The 20,467-nt window shown below is 39.4% G+C and overlaps 3 protein-coding genes across 4 annotated transcripts in view; 2 read left to right on the top strand and 1 right to left on the bottom strand.

Annotated features, from left to right (window-relative positions):
- Window positions 1-13,189: 13,189 nt before the first annotated feature.
- The window catches only part of LOC121373794 (NAD(P)H-hydrate epimerase-like), a 318,467-nt gene continuing 311,189 nt past the window's right edge, over window positions 13,190-20,467 (top strand). Inside the window, exon 1 of one of the 2 annotated variants that reach the window (XM_041500561.1) lies at window positions 13,190-13,457. The gene's annotated coding sequence lies outside the window, so the exon portion shown is untranslated. The remainder of the gene's footprint in view (window positions 13,458-20,467) is intronic. The other variant, XM_041500565.1, reaches the window with a different exon arrangement.
- Window positions 13,481-15,539, top strand: LOC121373793. Its single transcript, XM_041500558.1, has 2 exons — window positions 13,481-13,994; window positions 14,393-15,539. The coding sequence occupies exons 1-2, from the start codon at window positions 13,808-13,810 to the stop codon at window positions 15,391-15,393; spliced, it is 1,188 nt and encodes a 395-aa protein (XP_041356492.1). The 5' UTR covers window positions 13,481-13,807; the 3' UTR covers window positions 15,394-15,539.
- LOC121373795 lies at window positions 15,701-17,621 on the bottom strand. The gene is made up of 2 exons (XM_041500566.1): window positions 17,064-17,621; window positions 15,701-16,748 (listed from the first exon to the last, which is right to left on the bottom strand). Exons 1-2 carry the CDS (start codon window positions 17,139-17,141, stop codon window positions 16,305-16,307), a joined length of 522 nt encoding a protein of 173 aa, XP_041356500.1. The 5' UTR covers window positions 17,142-17,621; the 3' UTR covers window positions 15,701-16,304.

Below are 20,467 nucleotides of genomic sequence, written 5' to 3'. Positions count from 1 at the left end.
GTGTTAGAAAGATGCATACACGAACCACCAACACATACTGACACTTTAAAGGTAGGGTCAACTCAAACAAGAGCCTTGTGTTGGAAAGATGCATACACGAACCACCAACACATACTGACACTTTAAAGGTAGGGTCAACTCAAACAAGAGCCTTATGTGTTGGAAAGATGCATACACGAACCACCAACACATACTGACACTTTAAAGGTAGGGTCAACTCAAACAAGAGCCTTATGTGTTGGAAAGATGCATACACGAACCACCAACACATACTGACACTTTAAAGGTAGGGTCAACTCAAACAAAAGCCTTATGTGTTAGATAGATGCATACACGAACCACCAACACATACTGACACTTTAAAGGTAGGGTCAACTCAAACAAGAGCCTTATGTGTTGGAAAGATGCATACACGAACCACCAACACATACTGACACTTTAAAGGTAGGGTCAACTCAAACAAGAGCCTTATGTGTTAGAAAGATGCATACACGAACCACCAACACATACTGACACTTTAAAGGTAGGGTCAACTCAAACAAGAGCCTTGTGTTGGAAAGATGCATACACGAACCACCAACACATACTGCCACTTTAAAGGTAGGGTCAACTCAAACAAGAGCTGTATGCGTTAGAAAGATGTATACACGAACCACCAACACATACTGACACTTTAAAGGTAGGGTCAACTCAAACATGAGCTTTGTGTTGGAAAGATGCATACACGAACCACCAACACATACTGACACTTTAAAGGTAGGGTCAACTCAAACAAGAGCCTTATGTGTTGGAAAGATGCATACCCGGACCACCAACACATACTGACATTTTAACAAATGAAAAACGCGTAATTTTAGAGAATAAAAAAAACATGATTATTCCTGCTAACTGGGGGCAGCCATTTTGTTTCGGTTTTTTGACGTCCGGTGGTATAGCTTGGGGCGAAGTGACGTCAGCTCCGTCCATCTTCTCTATGCACAGTGTAAACAAACGTTCTAATTTACGACAAGGCGCTTCGCTTTCATCAACCTGACTTGTAAAACAACATAAATGACTTGATAGTATAATAAACTATTTAACTAAATATATTTCAGGTTACATCAATAGAACGAAATGGAGTTATAGTATTTTTCTTTTTTAAAAAATCCAAAGAAAAAATGCATACTATTAGGCCTATTGGTAGGGCACGTTCAAGCAAAAACTACCACTCACGATACCCAAGTGATACTTTTGTTTTCTTTGGGACAACGTAATTGGTCAGTTTTGTGATTTTAGATGGGAAAGTCTACTTAATCAAGGGTTTTACAGAATTACTTACAGTAATAAAGCAGGATGGCTGATAATGTCCATTAGGATTTGAGGGGTGTCCGCGTGTTTATCACACAATAACCATTCAGTATATTGGTAGTTTTGTGATTTTAGATGGGAAAGTCTATTTAATCAAAAGGGGTTTACAGAATTACTTACAGTGATAAAGCAGGACGGCTGACAATGTCCATTACGAATTTATGAGTGGCCGCTTAGAGGCATGTTTATATTAATCATCTTTATTAATAGCTTGTTTTATTAATCACCGGCTATTGGATGTCAATCAGAGGAAACCTTCTATATTTTTCCTAATGCAGCAAGGGATCTTTAAATGTACTTTCTCACAGACAGGAAAACACATACCACGGCCTTTGACCAGTTGTGGTGCACTAGTTGGAACGGGAAAAAAACAATCAGTTGAATGGATCCACCGAGGTGGTTCGATCCTGCGACGCAAGCACCTCAAGCGAGCACTCATCCGACTGGGCTAAATCCCGCCCCTTTGTTGACATCCAATAGCCGATGATTAATAAATCAATGTGCTCTAGTGGTGTCGTTAATAACCATCTCTCGTTTTGTATAACGACACAGGGCCCTATAGGAACTGGGAGATGGAGTTCGAAAATGTACGTGTTTTTCCTCGCTACTCTATATAAATAAAGATACAAATGTGGACTGCGCCCGCCCCCTCCCACCCCCGCCACACGCACTAAAGATTACCCCCGCTCATCCCCCCACACAAACACGCAGATAATCTTTTTAAGGGCCTGCGACACCACTAGAACACATTGATTTATTAATTATCGGCGACTGGATTTCAAACGTTTGGCAATTCTGACATGCAGTTTTAGAGAGAAAACCCTGTACGCTGGTCCATTCGTAACAAGGGATATTTTATATACACCATCCCACAGACAAGATAACACATACCACGGCCTTTGATAAACCAGTCGTGGTGTACTAGTGCAGGGCGCACATTAAGTCATATTTTTTTTAATGTGCAGGGCGAGTTGCTTCCCTCTATTTAGCAAATTTAAAATGGCTGGAACATGTTTTATGTTGTTGTTGGAAGATTTATTTTGTTAATAACGATGCAAGTACTTCAACCAGGATTTAATGAGTACGGTAGATTATACCGTTGTGGTTTGTGTGTCCATTTGTTGCTCTACTTCGGTTGAGAAACGGTTGAAACATGGTGCCACAAGTTTTGAATACCAGCTATATATAAGGTATGTAACAATATTAGGACGTAGAAAGAACCACACTTTCTACGTCCATTCGGACTAGTGGTGTACTGGTTGGATCGAGATCGATCCCAATTACCGTAGCACAATTAAACTACACCCAAAACATTAAACTATTAGAAGAGATCAAATACATGTCTTGACTAACGTACCTGCTTTCGTGAACCACACTTTCTACGTCCATTCGGACTAGTGGTGTACTGGTTGGATCGAGATCGATCCCAATTACCGTAACACAATTAAACTACACCCAAAACATTAAACTATTAGAAGAGATCAAATACATGTCTTGACTAACGTACCTGCTTTCGTGAACCACACTTTCTACGTCCATTCGGACTAGTGGTGTACTGGTTGGATCGAGATCGATCCCAATTACCGTAGCACAATTAAACTACACCCAAACCATTAAACTATTAGAAGAGATCAAATACATGTCTTGACTAACGTACCTGCTTTCGTGAAATATGTCTGTTGCGATAACCCACAGGCACTTGACACAAATCAATAGGCCTTATTAGGAAATGTTTTATTTAACGACGCACTCAACACATTTTATTTACGGTTATATGGCGTCAAACATATGGTTAAGAAGCATACATATATTGAGAGGGGAAACCCGCTGTTGAAATACTCTTTTTCGATTAGCAGCAAGGGATCTTTTATATGTATCATCCCACAGACAGGATAGCACATACCACGGCCTTTGATATACCAGTCGTGGTGCACTGGCTGGAACGAGAAATAAGCCAGTGGGCCCACCGATGGGGATCGATCCCAAAACGACCGCGCATCAAGCGAGTGCTTTACTACTGGGCTAGTCTCGCCCCCTGATAGGCCCCATTAGGCATATACATGAATAACATTCAACTTGATATATTTTCACAATGTTTTGCTTATACTCTCTTTATGCACGACGATTTTATTGTTATTTAACGAGTATTTACATATATCAAAAATTGTCACAGAGACGTATCTAACATTTCCGACAGTTATAATTTTATTATATATTAATTTTTTATTTGTTTTACGATCCCTTCCATACTACCCCCAAAATTCTATTGGCATTCCGCCTCATGTCATTGCCCCCCCCCACCCCCCACCCCCCAATGGATTTTCTGGATCCGCCACTGGTCATGTATTAAAACAGTAAACTCAAATACTGTGGAAATGTATAATTCAACACTATACACAAAATTTACTTTTGTATACTCTATCTACAAATATACTCTTCAAAAGAAGAAACGCAAAACCACATTGTCGTAACATTTGGAGAATTGATTTAATTATTGAATGGTGAGTCCGATAATTACCAAATGTTGGAGGATTGTTCACAGTTCACTCTAGTCCATTGTGAGTAAGTGATAGGACACACCACCAAGGTCAAGGTCATCTGGAGTCAATACCGGGTGTGGCCTCCGCGTGTGTTGACAACTGCCTGGCACCGCCTGCCCATTGAAGCAACCAGAGTACGGATGACGTCCCGGGGGATGGTGGCCCACTCGGCCTGCAAGGCTGCTGCCAGCTCGGGCAGGGTCTGGGGCTGTGGTTGTCGCTGTCGGAGGCGTCGGTCCAACTCGTCCCATAGATGCTCAATTGGGTTCAAATCCGGTGATATCGATGGCCAAGGAAGGACATTAACGTTGTTGTTCTGTAGGAAAGCCGTTGTGAGACGTGCTGTGTGAGGCCTGGCGTTGTCATGTTGGAACACTGCGTTGGCGTTGGCCATAACTGGAACGATGTGTGGCCGGAGGATCTGGTCAATGTAGCCCTGTGCATTCAGGTTGCCCTGCACGTGGACCAGGTCAGTTCTGCCACTGTGTGAGATGGCTGCCCACACCATGACACTACCCCCGCCGAATCTGTCCACTTCCTGCACGCAGTTTGCCGCATAACGTTCACCACGACGCCTATACACGCGACATCTTCCATCATGACGTCGGAGCAGAAATCGGGACTCGTCACTGAACCACACCTGTCTCCATCGCAGTTGAGGCCATTGTCGATGAATCTGGCACCACTGCAGTCGGAGTCGACGGTGTTGTGGTGTTAAGATGACACCTCGAACTGGACGTCTGGCACGAATTCCTACCTCACGTAGGCGGTTCCGTACGGTCTGGTCGGATATCCTGCGCAAACCTGGTATTGCTGCGGCTGTGGAGGTGGCAGTAGTCAATCGTTCCCGAAGGTGGCGTACCCGGATGTAGCGGTCCTGCCCGGGGGGTAGTGACCCGTGGTCGACCGGATCTAGGGAGGTCACGTGTTGATCCATGTTGCTGGTAACGGTCCCACAGTCTGGAGATGGTGCTTGGGGACACATGGAATGCCCTGGCAACGGCCGTTCTGGATTCGCCTGCGTCTAGTCGGCCGATGGCATTGTTTCTCTGCGGTTCACTGAGACGTGGCATGTCCTGGATTGTCAACTGTCGGCCAGATACAGAGGCCAGGCAAGCGAACACCCTGCACTTTTATACTGTCGGTGTTCATGTTGCACGTGCAGACAACGCACGTGCAGTGGTGACATGGTTTGCACGTGGCTGCGTTTTTGCGAATATTCACATTTTGGAACTTTATTGTACAGTAGCTGCGTTTTATCGAATGTAACCGTGGGAATGTGTTTAGGACATGCAATGACCTTATATTCACAAAGCATGAACCGGTAGGAAACATAAAATCGGAGTTATAACCCATTTGTACCTTTTTGCGTTTCTTTTTTTGAAGAGTATATATCACACTGAGTTATCAATATACAACGACGTTGTGTCAAGTGCCTGTGCGATAAGCAATACAAATACGTTTCGTATTCCGACAGCTTAGTCAAATACTAGATTACGTTATGTACACGACGTGTCCAGGCACACCACACAGGTAGGATATTAACGACGCGAGACTATCAAGCCGGGGTGGGGGTGGGGGGGGGGGGGGGGAGTGGGGGAACAGAGAGTGTACGAGGGTATACCTCCTTGGAAACTGTTTAAAACGATGTCCAGAGGTCAGGGTTTCTGCCAGAGGGTAAAATGGATATGGCGCCTAACCCAAAAATGTTTGCTGATTTTTTTTTAAAAACTTAATCTTATGACAAAATTAATTAATCTTATCATCACTGTATGATTTTCTTAACCCTAACCCTAAACATAACCCATTTTCTTTCTGGGGGAGGACCCCCATACCCCCTGTTGACTGTGGTTGCATTCAATTCCATAGCGCCATACACCAAAAATGTCTTTCTGGCAGAAACACTGGAGGCGTAGCGTGGTTTGAAATTTGGGAGGGGGAGGGGGGGGGGGGGGGGTCTGAGCCTAGCGGACCCGTTTGTCTATATATTTCTTGAATGCCTATCATATTATATGAATGGCCTAATATTACACCGTAAAACAAATGTTTTAGCTTCAGCGGGGTGGTTGCCTGGTTCATTCCGACCCTACGACCCCCCCCCCCCACCCGGTCTACGCCCCTGATGTCCTAAAGTGTACTTTCCTGCATTCTAAAAGAATTAATTCATTATGACAAATTCTGGTGTTTGTTTTTCTTTAATGACACCAGTAGAGCACATTGATTAATTAATCATCGGCTATTGGAGGTCAAACATTTGGTAAACTAAAGTTTGTTTTATTTAACGACGCCACTAGAGCAGATTGATTTTTTATCTTATCATCGGCTATTAGACGTTAAACATATGGTCATTCTGACACTGTTTTTAGAGGAAACCCGCTGTCGTCACATAGGCTACTCTTTTACGACAGGCAGCAAGGGATCTTTTATTTGCGCTTCCCATAGATCCGCTTCTGTTCATGTAACCCGAGGTGGCTTTATACGTCACCGCCCACTCTTGTTGGCGAGTAGTTGACTCGCCCACTCCTGTTTCTGTTGAAACCTAATCCTCATTCAATATTTGCCAGTGAAGTCAGTGTGCTTTTAACACAGTTCATATTAAATTGTTGTGCGCGTTCGTTCAATATTTGCCAGTGAAGTCAGTGTGCTTTTAACACAGTTCATATTAAATTGTTGTGCGCGTTCGTTCAATATTTGCCAGTGAAGTCAGTCTGGTTTTAACACAGTTCATATTAAATTGTTGTGCGCGTTCGTTCAACGCTTTTTCGTTTACAATGCATCGACTTAATAAAAAATAAAATTCCGTTTCGCACGAGGTCGACAATCACGTAGTATGGATGAAATTTTAGTCTAGCTCTCTTACAGTCCGAGTTCTAGACGGACATTTGGGTAATTGATAGGGCTAACAACCGTACTTTATTGTTTACTCTTCAGTAACGTTCTAGTGGTCACTGAGCAAGGAATGTATACTGGTCTAAAATCAATATAGCGAGTCTCAGATAGAGTCGGTTTATCCCAGTAGCACATGTAGCACGTGTTGTCCTTACTACATTAGGCACCCACTTAAAACAGTTGATCATTCATAAACATTTGGGAGTTGATAGACAAACCTTTCCTTTATGTCATTTTTTTATCCCTTCCCCTCTTTTCCTTTGTTTTCTCGAATGTAAGCTCGTTTCATCTATCCTTCTTGACCCTCAGATCATTTTAAATACATACATACACACATGGATGCCTCAGTAGCTCAAAAGGTATCGTGGCAAGTCTGCAAAATTGCGGGCGATTCGGTGCCATAGGTTCGAGTCCCAGCAACGACACGGGACAATTTGTGACGCCACAAAGGATTTAGTTATCCCCTGCGCCAGTGCGTTAATATCTATGTATGTAACAGTCAACCTCGACATACATACAATATATAGATATTCATACATTAATACGTACGTACATACATACATACATACATACAGTATATGAATATGGTTGTGCAATGTATGACAACAAATGTAATTAATATAACTCATATATATCACATATTGCAATATATATATATATATATATATATATATATATATATATATATATATATATATATATAATATGAAATATCATAAACCCTTTACCTTACCGTTATACATGTACACACAATTATATTATAATTTTATTATTGTTGTATATTGTAAGACGATCATTCAAGGCACCCCATCCTTGATATTGTCAGTGATCTGGGGTAATAAAAGTTTATATATATATATATATATATATATATATATATATATATATATATATATATATATATATAAAAGAAGAAGAACAAAAAAAAAATTGTAGTACGTGCTACGGGCCCCGTGGTGATGTGCACATTTATTTTCCCCAGGTCATTTCCCCCTCTCCCCGAGCTCGGAGGGGGTTGCAAAATATATATCCTAGGAAGGGAGTCCCGCTGTTGTTTGTGCTACAGGCTCCGCGGATCCTTAAACCGTGCTCTGGTCTCAAACACAAATATAAAGTATAATATTAAAATTTGTTTACTTTAACAACGCCACTGGAACACATTGATTTTATTAACCATCGGTTATTCGGATGCCAAACATTAGGTAATTTTGACATAAACCGACCGCTCACCAAGCCCGCCCCAACGTATAATATTAGGCTTTGGACCACACGAAATGAACTCCAAGGTCGAAAACATCGTCAAAATGTGACAAAGAAAGAAAGAAATGTTTTATTTACCGACGCACTCAACACATTTTATTTACGGTTATATGGCGTCAGACATATGGTTAAGGACCAAACAGATTTTGAGAGGAAACCCGCTGTCGCCACTACATGGGCTACTCTTCCGATTAGCAGCAAGGGGTCTTTTATTTGTGCTTCCCACAGGCAGGATAGCACAAACCATGGCCTTTGTTGAACCAGTTATGGATCACTGGTCGGTGCAAGTGGTTTACACCTACCCATTGAGCCTTGCGGAGCACTCACTCAGGATTTGGAGTCGGTATCTGGATTAAAAATCCCATGCCTCGACTGGGATCCAAACCCAGTACCTACCAGCCTGTAGACCGATGGCCTGACCATGACGCCACCGAGGCCGGTAAAAACATTTGGTAATTCTGACACGTAGTCATCAGAAGAAAACCGCTACATTTTCCCTAATTCAGCAAGGGATCTTTTATATGCACTTTACCACAGACAGGAAAGCACATACCACAGCCTTTGACCTGTTGTGGTGCACTGGTTGGAACGAGAAAACCCCCAATCAGTTGAATGGATCCAACGAGGTGATTCGTGCCCCAATGCTGGTATGAGTGCAACGTTCTTTGATGTATTGTTTCACGATGTATATATAAAACAAATAATACAAGTCAATGTACTGAATGTATAAACACCAGAGTTATGTTACATATTCCAAAATAGTTGGTTACAATGAAGGAAATGTTTTATTTTACGACGTACTCAACACATTTTATTTACGGTTATATGGCGTCAGACATATGGTTAAGGAGCACACAGATATTGAGTGAGGAAACCCACTGTCGCTACTTCATGGGCTACTCTTTTCGATTAGCAGCAAGGGATCTTTTATATGCACCATCCCACAGACAGAATAGTACATACCACAGCCTTTGTTACACCAGTTGTGGGTCACTGGCTGGAACGATGGTTACAATGAACAACTATATGATGTAATTTTCCGGGGGGGGGGGGGGGGGGGGGGGTCCGTCCAAACACCTCTAGAATGAATATAGGAAACACTATGTAGGAGTCAATTCAGACTGGTATATCAAAGGCCGTGGTACGTGCTATACTGTCTGTAGCATGGTGCATATAAAAGATCCCTTGCTACTAATGGAAAAATGTAGCGAGGTTCCTCTTTAAGACTATACGTCAAAATTAGCAAATGTTTGATATTCAAGCATATAATAAATCGGTGTGCTCTAGTGGTGTGTGTAAACCAATGAAAATAAAATAAATAAATAAAAAACAGAAACAATAGGCACGTGAATATATTTGGGAGGGGGCGGTGGACTGGTCCCCACCTTAGATCCGTTTCTGTTCATGTAACCCGAGTACTGTGAGTGTACAGGTGGCTTTATACGTCACTCTTGTTGGCGAGTAGTTGACTCGCCCACTCCTGTTTTTGTTGAAACCTGTGACGGACCATGCTCTTATCTTTTTCGCTTGTGGCGATGTTAATTGTTTCAGAGGGCCGTGTGCGGCTTTGTTACGTAATACCTCCGCGCGACCGTACCCCCTATTACACACCCAGACTAGGTGTGGAGGCCATGTGGCCAGTAGTTATGTAATACCTCCGCAAGTTCTGTTTTACGACCTTGTATTCCTAGCGGAATGGCGACAGCTAGTCTGACCATTCTAAAAAAAAATCCCGTCTTGGTCGCTGTGGAAAAATCACATGATAGGGGGAGTACCGAGATGTGTCCCCCGGATATTTTGTAATAAATAGCTAGGATTTTAGATATATCGGGGAGAAAGATTTGGAAGGCTCTCGGGGAACGTGTCCTTCAGGACTGGTAAATATATTTTTCTGCTCTGTTGTATAACCTTGATGTGATTGATGTGACTTTAAATATTTTAATACTGTATTATACCAATATTATTTAGACAGTGTTTCCGGTAATCTGACGAAGTAAATTGTAGGCTTCACTGTTCTAAAATTATTCAAGCTTAACCAGTCATCCTAGAGGACCTAGGTAAACTGTAGGTTATTGACTTTATTGTGATAGGTACCAGTATTAATTCTGTATTACAAGGTTACTGAATGAGTAGTTAAGGGTTAATTAAAAATTAACCAGTTAGGAATAGAGTTGTAATTCCTTTATTAATTAAGTTCCCCTGGCAGCGTTTCTCAATTATCACACGTGTGTGTGTTGTATCACGGTGAAGTGATTAGAATATTGTGTAAACTAGACACCTAGTGATTAACTAATTAAGTGATTAGTTCCGGGTTGTTATTATTATTGTTGTTGTAAGTAATTAACTGCGGCAAATATATTTGTCAGCGTAAGGTTAATACAGATTCCAAAGTGTATTGTGTTTTGTTGTGTTTTCTAGTGAACTAAACCTGCTATATATATATATATATATATATATATATATATATATATATATATATATAAGATCGTATCTCTGATTATACCTAGAGCCGAGCCACTCGGGTATTGGACTGCCCGATACAGAGAGATCTAATAGATATACAGTTTGGAGAGATATTTGGATAATCGTGTTTTATTCAGTTACGTGTATTATAGGATCCCCGTGACAAAACCTAATCCTCATTCAATATTTGCCAGTGAAGTCAGTGTGCTTTTAACACAGATCATATTAAATTGTTGTGCGCGTTCGTTCAATATTTGCCAGTGAAGTCAGTGTGGTTTTAACACAGTTCATATTAAAATTGTTGTGCGCGTCCGTTCAATATTTTCCAGTGTAGTTAGTGTGGTTTTAACACAGTTCATATTAAATTGTTGTGCGCTTTCGTTCAATATTTTCCAGTGAAGTTAGTGTGGTTTTAACACAGTTCATATTTAGTTACGTGTATTATAGGATCCCCGTGACAAAACCTAATCCTCATTCAATATTTGCCAGTGAAGTCAGTGTGCTTTTAACACAGTTCATATTAAACTGTTGTCCGCGTTCTTTCAATAGTATAATAATCGCGATACTAGCCAAGCAATCGTTTATTTGCACTACCTGTCATGTTGTGTGTTCAGCCAGCAGCTATCGGTAAAAGTATTTCAAGTACAGCTAGTGTCACGGTGCCTTTTCGATGAAGCGTAACGTCTACCAGACCAGTTTCCAATGAAACCAGGGGCGAGGTACTCCGCTATCATTACTTCGGCAAGGTCTTCTGCATCACAGGAGTAATTTCTAATAAATCCTTTCACTCTAATATTTTGTTATATAACACATTGATGAAATGTTTAAGTTTGCAGTTAACAAAATAATATGGTAACAGGTCGTTTCGCTCTTATTACTAGTTCACCCGAGTCGTTTTGAACAGGGTTGATTCGTATCTCTAATCGAGTCGTTTCGCCCCATGTTTCGATTCGCAATAATTTTTATTTTGTTAATGAAGTACATTTATTCATTGATTTGTCCTATATCCATTGATTTTTAGATGTCACACATTGCGTGTTTATATTTACAGATAAAAATAATATAATTTTGTTTATTTCCAGTATCATTTACTCAAGCCATATACATGAAATACGTACAGGCCTTGGATAATATACAGACAATGTATTCACATTAATAATTAATTTATGAACAGTCCCACTGCATACTACTGATGGTAGTACTAAACCAAATAACTTCCGGCTGGGTCAAAGTGCGAGGTGCAGCGAACTTTTGATAGAGAAGTGAACACCACAAGTCCTGTGATTGGTTATAAATGTGAGTGTGTTGGTTGTAAAAAATAATAGTTTCATCTGGGTAAAATAAATGTGCAATTTTATTTCATCTAGTACCAATGTGTCAGGTAGCCTTGTGCTTGAAACATGTATGGGGTACCTGTAAAAAAATGTGAGTGTGTTGGTTGTAAAAAATAATAGTTTCATCTGGGTAAAATAAATGTGCAATTTTATTTCATCTAGTACCAATGTGTCAGGTAGCCTTGTGCTTGAAACATGTATGGGGTACCTGTAAAAAAAAGTACTCGAATTTTGTGCGAAACTAGGGTAGTCATAGACGCTACCCGTTATCTCAGAAACGAGCAGCTTGACCCCCATTTTTTTCTGATTCACTTTAAGTGTAAGGGGTGGTAGTATTTATATCCGTGGCGTTTATGTCGGTTGATACGTTGCAGGTAGGAGTTTTAGCCACATATGTTACTATTGTCGTCTATGGGATTTGATTTGGTAGTATACACCCTGATGTGCTGTGGTTTCTTATTAAATATACTACATACCCAGCTGAGGTTAAACGACTCGATCAACTGTATATATATATATATATATATATATATATATATATATATATATATATATATATATAATATAATATGAAATATCATAAACCCTTTACCGTACCGTTATACATGTACACACAATTATATTATAATTTTATTATTGTTGTATATTGTAAGACGATGATTCAAGGCACCCCAACCTTGATATTATCAGTGATCTGGGGTAATAAAAGTTTTTATATATATATATATATATATATATATATATATATATATATATATATATATATATATATATATATATAAATATATATAAAAGAAGCAGAAATTTAAAAAAACAAACATGTAGTACGTGCTACGGGCCCCGTGGTGATGTGCACATTTATTTTCCCCAGGTCATTTCCCCCTCTCCCCGAGCTCGGAGGGGGTTGCAAAATATATATCCTAGGAAGGGAGTCCCGCTGTTATTTGTGCTACAGGCTCCGCGGATCCTTAAACCGGCTCTGGTCTCAAACACAAATATAAAGTATAATATTAAAGTTTGTTTAGTTTAACAACGCCACTAGAGCACATTGATTTTATTAATCATCGGTTATTTGGATGCCAAACATTAGGTAATTTTGACATAAACCGACCGCTCACCAAGCCCGCCCCAAAATATAATATTAGGCTTTGGGCCACACGAAATGAACTCCAAGGTCGAAAACTTCGTCAAAATGTGACAATTGTTTTGACAATGTTACCTTTTTTATTTCGAGGCAACAGGAAACAAATCACCTTGTTCGTGGCCAGACAGAAGATCTTCACAGTTTGCTCATTGTGTTTATAGGGATGTTCGCCGTGACGTCACGAAAAATCACGTGACTGGACTGGTTGGCAAGATAGTACTTCCGCATGGCCGATTGATTCCTTTGTTATTATTTTATCTGGTAATCTCGTTGGAAGCAAAATGGTTGTATCTTGTTGTGTGATCGATTGCACAAGCAGATTCGACAAGGATAACCCAAGCAGCTTTTTTCGCATCCCAAATAAACCAGAACCCCGAAGAAAGCTTTGGATTACAGCCATAATGCGCATGTCTATCGTCGGACGTCAACAATGGGAACCTTCAGATTACGATCGCGTTTGTTATCGTCACTTCATAACAGGTAAATTAATTGCCTACTTTCAATTTATAACATGAACAATGAACACGTTAAGGAGATATAGGTGCAAGTTAATATCACCGCCAGTACCCTCCCAACCCTTCTTGAATTGTTTTATTTTTTTTATTAAAAAAAAAAATAAAAAACCCCCCACAACTTCGGGCACAACTTTTCCCAACTTAACACATTAATTAAAAATATGATCTGAGATTAGTTTTCAAGAAACATCTCATTAGTTTTCGTTTTATTATTATTTATGTCCCCAAGATGGTATTGCTATCTCCCACAACTAATATTTTTTTACTTCCCAAACTTCCAGTAAAAACAGATCATTTAAAAATAATTATCACTCCATGACAAGAATAAGCCCTGACTACTCTGTGAACATGGGCTACAAGGACACTAAACCAAGTGGGGATCTGCGCCATGCTAGGCACCTTCGATTGGAGGGCAGAGAATCCGGGAAAGGCAAGAAACAAGCAGCTTCTGCATTACTGGATTTGTCAAACACGGAAAATATATTTGAGACACAAGCTGAAGGTACACAATCATTTATTTGCATATGTACATGTTTTATATTTTGGACATAATCTTTGCGAAATATTAATGTATCGTACAAATACATACAAATCAGGTGTAATGTGAATCAAAAATCTTAATACATGTACATCGTGATAATATGTAAAAGTTGGAATAACTAACCCTTAGAGGCTTTTGTATTAGTCTGGTAAATTATTATGGACACTTCAAATTAACACTTAGTAAAATGATAATACATTTGTGAGTAAGTAACATGTATATAGTTCATTTATTAACAAAATGGTGAAAATGTAGAATAATATACAATGTATAATAGGTATTTTGAGGTGTATTTTAGGATTTGCATAATACTGAAGTATTACTTTTATCAATCCCTTAACATACATTTCTTTTTTCAGAATTGCAGCCACATGTCGACATACACAGTGGCTGTATTAAAAAAATTGCTGCCCTGCGAATAGAAAACCAGCAGCTATATGAAGAGTTAGGGAGACTTCAAACAGAGAATGCGATTTTAAAACAGAATGAAAGTCGACTGAGTTTTGAGGAGCAGATGACATCCAGTGATCAAAGAATTCAGTTTTATACAGGTCTACAGTCAAAAGCTCTATTTGTATGGCTGCTGTCATTTTGCTTCCTGGCACTTCCAGCGTGCAAAGTTCTAAGCCCAACATGTGTAATGATGTGTATAATAATGAAACTTAGGTTGAATCTCCAGCACCAGGACTTGGCGTATAGGTTCAGTGTGTCTGTGACCACAATATCCAACATTCTTAACCAGGGACTGCCAAAATTAGCAGAAAAACTTTCATTTCTGATTCAGTGGCCTGATAAAGACAGTCTGATAAGAAACATGCCTAATGTTATTAAAATAACCTGCCCAAAATGTGTGAGCATCATTGATTGTTTTGAAGTTTTTATTCAGAGACCCGGTCAACTTACAGGTAGGGCTCAAACATGGTCAAATTATAAACATAACACCATTAAATTTCTTGTGTCTATAACACCAACGGGGGCAATTTCTTATGTATCACGGGCTTTTGGTGGTAGAACATTGGATAAAGTTATTACTCAGAGAAGTGGTTATTTGGATAAATTGGAATATGGGGATCAAGTTTTAGCAGACAGAGGATTTCTGATAGCAGAAGATTTAGCAAACCGTAATGCAACACTAGTAATACCAGCCTTCACTAGGGGAAAGTCACAACTTAGTGCCAGAGAGGTTGAGCAGACCAGAAAAATAGCAAATGTGCGGATACATGTGGAACGAGCCATTGAAAGACTGAAAAACTGTAATATTTTGAGTAGCAGCACGAGTTTATACATGGTTCCACATGCAGACAGCATAGTCACAATCTGTTCAGCATTATGTAATTTACAACCAAAACTTCTTTCTTAGGTTTTTACCTGTATTATGCTTTCAAATGGTACATATTGTAATTCTCCTTTTTAGTTGCATGAAATGAGACTAAATAAATGTAACTTAAACAGAAAAAGAATATATTGCATTTTTTAAAATATAAATTAAATAAATAGTTTGGCATATTTCATTTGCTATTGTTATGATTTAGTCACAGCTGGCACAAAACCACTTTCGCCTAGGCTTTCTGTGAATGTTCACACACTTGTAGTGGAACCACTGGTAGGGACAGTCGTCATTGTCACATTTAATCATCCTACCATATTCCAGTTCGGAACAGATTGTGGTCTGACACCATGTCTGATCACCATTGTCAACTTGCTTAATGCTTGATGTAGATACAGTCCGGTTTTCAAGTTCGCAAGTAACCAATTCATTTATTATGAAATTCTTTACAAATTGCTCAAATTTTGTAATCATGCTTTGACAAATGTCTACATCAATGGATAATCTTACGATGACCATACTTGGAGCCGGTTTACACTTAAGGAAAACAACAAAGTCACAATACTGGCATTCAGCAATATACATCTGAAGCTGCACTTGACTGTAAAACCTATGATTTCTTTTAAGGTGCAGCGAGGTGTCTAGACAAAAGTCCTTATCGGTTGTTGCTGCATCCTGCACAGTCTTGTCCCTGTGTTTGAAAGGACATTTAATTTCCAACGTACCTTTACCGCAACACTGACAATTGATCATGCCGTCGGGACTAGCTCCAAGAAATGGGTGATCAGTGTTAATAATAAAGCCTGATGCATTACAATGGAAATTGACATGTGACCCAGTCTGGTGTTTAATATAGTCTATTCTACATTCTTCCTCGTGGCCAATTCCCCACTTCACTGCCTCTTTTTTGGATAAATCATAGGTTGAATAACCGACAATACGTTTTACGAGATTATCTGGGGATGTTCTCTCTTTCTACGGGTCAAAATATCATGCGCTTTAGATGCAGTAACCCTGCCTTTTCTATGCTGGAACCAAAGGGGACTGATAGCTTGATTTTTGGTTGCCATTTCCAGATTGATAGCTTGCTGCTTAGTAATCATGTAGGAATTAAAGGTATTGTTTTCTGAAGTTGGTTCACTGAAACTTGTTAGCAATTTAGGGTATTTTGCAGTTTGGGGATTCTGATCAATAGGGGGATTTTTATCTGTTAGACCGGGTATGGAGACTGATGTGAAAAAAGAAGCATTTGGGACTAGGGAAAACAACTTGTGTAGCTCTTCGGAAGGTGGTAAAGCTGCAGATCTACTTGCTTGAACTGTCTGGATCTCCTTTGTCCTCTTGCCTTTAATGTCGTGAAATATGTCAGTGATTGTTGTCGGAATTACCTGAAAATAAATGACCCACAAAGACATGAGGAATACATTGTAAATCCAATATCAAAGAAAACAAACAATACTATATTTTAACCAAATACTACAATATACCTTAACAACATAGTTTGTAAAATGCCTGGGGCCTACCAGATATATGACCCAGCAAACACTAATGTAAAGGTTGTAAGCCCAGTGGACTATCATATGCTATAGTTCATGGTAAAAGCATAACATGTTGCTAGGCTATAACATTTCAGATACATTGCAGCCCTCGGGCAATCAATCAAATATAAAATATCCAACCCTGAAAGTTTCTGCTCAAATTACCTCTTTTCGGAAAGTACTATTCCACTGACAGGCCTGACTAGTTGAGCTGGTTTGAGTCATGCCCATCTTGACACCCATCTCAATCTTAAACAAGAGTGCTCCAACATGGCTGCACACTTCACCTAAGCTAAAATACAATAAGAAAATATATGTAAAACCTTGTTTGTTCGCATACTAATAACACTTTTGATATATGTATATGCTACATAAAAATGTATACCTATTATTATATCAGTTTATATGGAACAAAATTTTCAGAGGAAAGATACAAATCATATTTATTTTTAAAAAAGCAAGACTCATTTTATCCATTTAGGAATGAAAGTTTAACAAAAGAATAAAATTTTTAATGAACTTTTACTATAATTTAAAAAAATACCATAAAACAATGTTGACAATAAATGTACTACATGTAATATTAAGTGATTTATGTATACATTATCATTGCTGTAAATATCTTATGTGGTCTATAGTGTTGTGTAACCCTGTTAATTTTGTTAATAAAATATTCAGAACACATATATGATTTCTATGGTATTTAGACAACAAAGATCATACCCGGCCATACAGGTACAATGTGTACAGTAAACTTTGCCACTGTTTTTCTCCAAGTAAACCCATGGGTCATGGGGCTTGTCTCTCGCTCTCTGTGAAGGAGTCACCTTTGCTTTCATTGCCATGAATGGGCATTTGTCGTCCACTGGATTCGACAGCACAACCTGCACATGCCCACTAACAACATACCTATAAAAAGAATTATATATATAACGATTAAATGGATATACGTTAAATGAAAACATAAAATTAAATACAATATTTGCAAACCAAGAACTTTTCAAGATCAGAGCCATTTTTGATACTTCAACTTATAGTTTATTGTTTAGAATATTCAGTTTCGCGCCCCCCCCCCCCCACCCCCCCCCCAAAAAAAAAACATGTTTTAATAATTCTCAAAACGCACATGCTGTTGGTATTTGAAGTTGGCTGCTAGATTTAGTCATAGGTTAGTACAATGTGTGTGTGTTGGGGGGGGGGGGGGGAGGGCGCATAGAAGATCACTAACTACTAATGGAATAATGGAGCGGGTTTCCTCTCTAAGACTATATGCCACAATTAACAAATGTTTGCCATCCAATAGCATTTGATTAATAAAGCTCTAGTGGATTTGTTATACAAACTTTTTGGGGGCGGGATGTAGTCCAGTGGTAAAGCACTCGCTTGATGCGCGGTCGGTCTCAGATCAATCCCCGTCGATGGGACCATTGGGCTCTTTCTCGTTCAAGCCAGTGCACCACGGCTGGTATATCACACGCCATGGAATGTGCTATCCTGTCTGTGAGATGGTGCATATAAAAGATCACAAGCTACTAATGGCAAACTGCAGCGGGGTTCCTCTCTAAGACTATAATATTGTTATTATTATTATATGCTACAATTATCAAATGTTTGACATCTAATAACCGATGATTAATAAATCAATGTGCTCTAGTGGTTTCGATAAACAAAACTTTTTTCTCTCTCTTTTTTTTTTTTTTTTTTTTTTTTTGATTCAGTATTAAGTAGCCACTTGCATACATCAAGTTAATCGTGCACGTGCTTTTTGTGTTAGAGAGAGAGTACCTTTTTAACGTGTTCATATACCACGGAGATTTCCAACACGCCCGTCTCGGGCTTAACCTCTGACGTCGCCAGTGACTAAGTCCGGACCAGGAGGTGGGTGGGCAGGTAAGTTTGAAGTGGGCGGAATTTGGAATAGCAATTTAGTAGTAGGTCAAAATGAATAGCTGATCCATTCTAACATGTCTGGCAAACAAAGTTAAAGTCCAAAAATAAAATTAGAGTGCTCGGCCGAAAAGATTTTAAGGTGATTTGAGCAATTTAGACGGGCATCCAAAAATAAAGTGCGTCAGACTGTTTACAAAAAAATAAACATAAAATTTTGAAGGGCGGACAAAACGTTTAAAGTCCGACTAAACCCTTACCTGGAGGTGAAGGTTCTTGAAAGGTTGGAGGTGAAGGTTCTTGAAAGGTTGGAGGCGAAGGTCCTTGAAAGGTTGGAGGTGAAGGTTCTTAAAAGGTTGGAGGTGAAGGTTCTTGAAAGGTTGGAGGTGAAGGTTCTTGAAAGGTTGGAGGCGAAGGTCCTTGAAAGGTTGGAGGTGAAGGTTCTTGAAAGGTTGGAGGCGAAGGTTCTTGAAAGGTTGGCGGCGGAACTCATGGCATGGTGGTGGAGTGATCGACTCGGTACTTCGGGAAGAAGTGGACGAGGAATTCCGGAATTCCGGATATGGGTTAAAAATTCCGGATTTTTTGGAAAATTCCGGAAAATTGGTCGCCCTGGGTCCAAGTAGCACTGACTGTATCTTTTGTTGGGTTATCATATTCAAAGGATATGACAACATGTGTAGCACTGACTGTATCTTTTGTTGGGTTATCATAGTTAAAGGATATGACAACATGTGTAGCACTGACTGTATCTTTTGTTGGGTTATCTTAGTCAAAGGATATGACAACATGTGTAGCACTGACTGTATCTTTTGTTGGGTTATCATATTCAAAGGATATGACAACATGTGTAGCACTGACTGTATCTTTTGTTGGGTTATCATATTCAAAGGATATGACAACATGTGTAGCACTGACTGTATCTTTTGTTGGGTTATCTTATTCAAAGGATATGAGAACATGTGTAGAAATTTAACAAACAAAAAAGTTTGTTTGTTTAAAGACTCTACTAGAGCACTTTAATTAATCATCGGCTGTTGGATGTCAAACATTTGGTAATTCTGACACGTAGTCATCAGAGAAAAGTCGCTTCATTTTTCCTAATGCAGCACGGGATGTTTTGTACGCACTTTCCCACAGACAGGAAAGCACATACCACGGTCTTTGACCAGTTGTGGTGCACTGGTTGGAAAATATAACCAAGTATTTTTGAAAATCTGACATTTAAAAAAGTGTATAATTTCTTTTGACATACAATATTCACATTCAGTGTACACACATGCACACAGAAATTATACATCGTGGAAAAAGTGCATTTAAAAACTGTCATAATTAATTTTACTTGCAGAAGTAAAGTAAAGTGTGTTTTGTTTAACGACACCACTAGCGCACATTGATTTATTAATCATCGGCTATTGGATCTGGTAATTCTGACATATAGTCTTAGAGAGGAAACCCGCTACATATTTCCATTAGTGGCAAATGATATTGTATGTGCGCCATCCCACAGACAGGATAACACATGAGATTGTATGTGCGCCATCCCACAGACAGGATAACACATGTCAGTCGTGGTGCACTGGTTACAACGAAATATAACCCAACGGGCTCACCGACGGGGATCGATCCTATAACCGACCGCGATTCAAGCCAGCGCTTTACCACTGAGCTACGCTCGCCCC

This window comes from Gigantopelta aegis, chromosome 5 (genome assembly GCF_016097555.1).
Source record: "Gigantopelta aegis isolate Gae_Host chromosome 5, Gae_host_genome, whole genome shotgun sequence".
Taxonomy (NCBI): Eukaryota; Metazoa; Mollusca; class Gastropoda; order Neomphalida; family Peltospiridae; genus Gigantopelta; species Gigantopelta aegis.
Note: the sequence above shows the minus strand (reverse complement) of the source record. Positions and strands in the feature narration are given on the sequence as shown.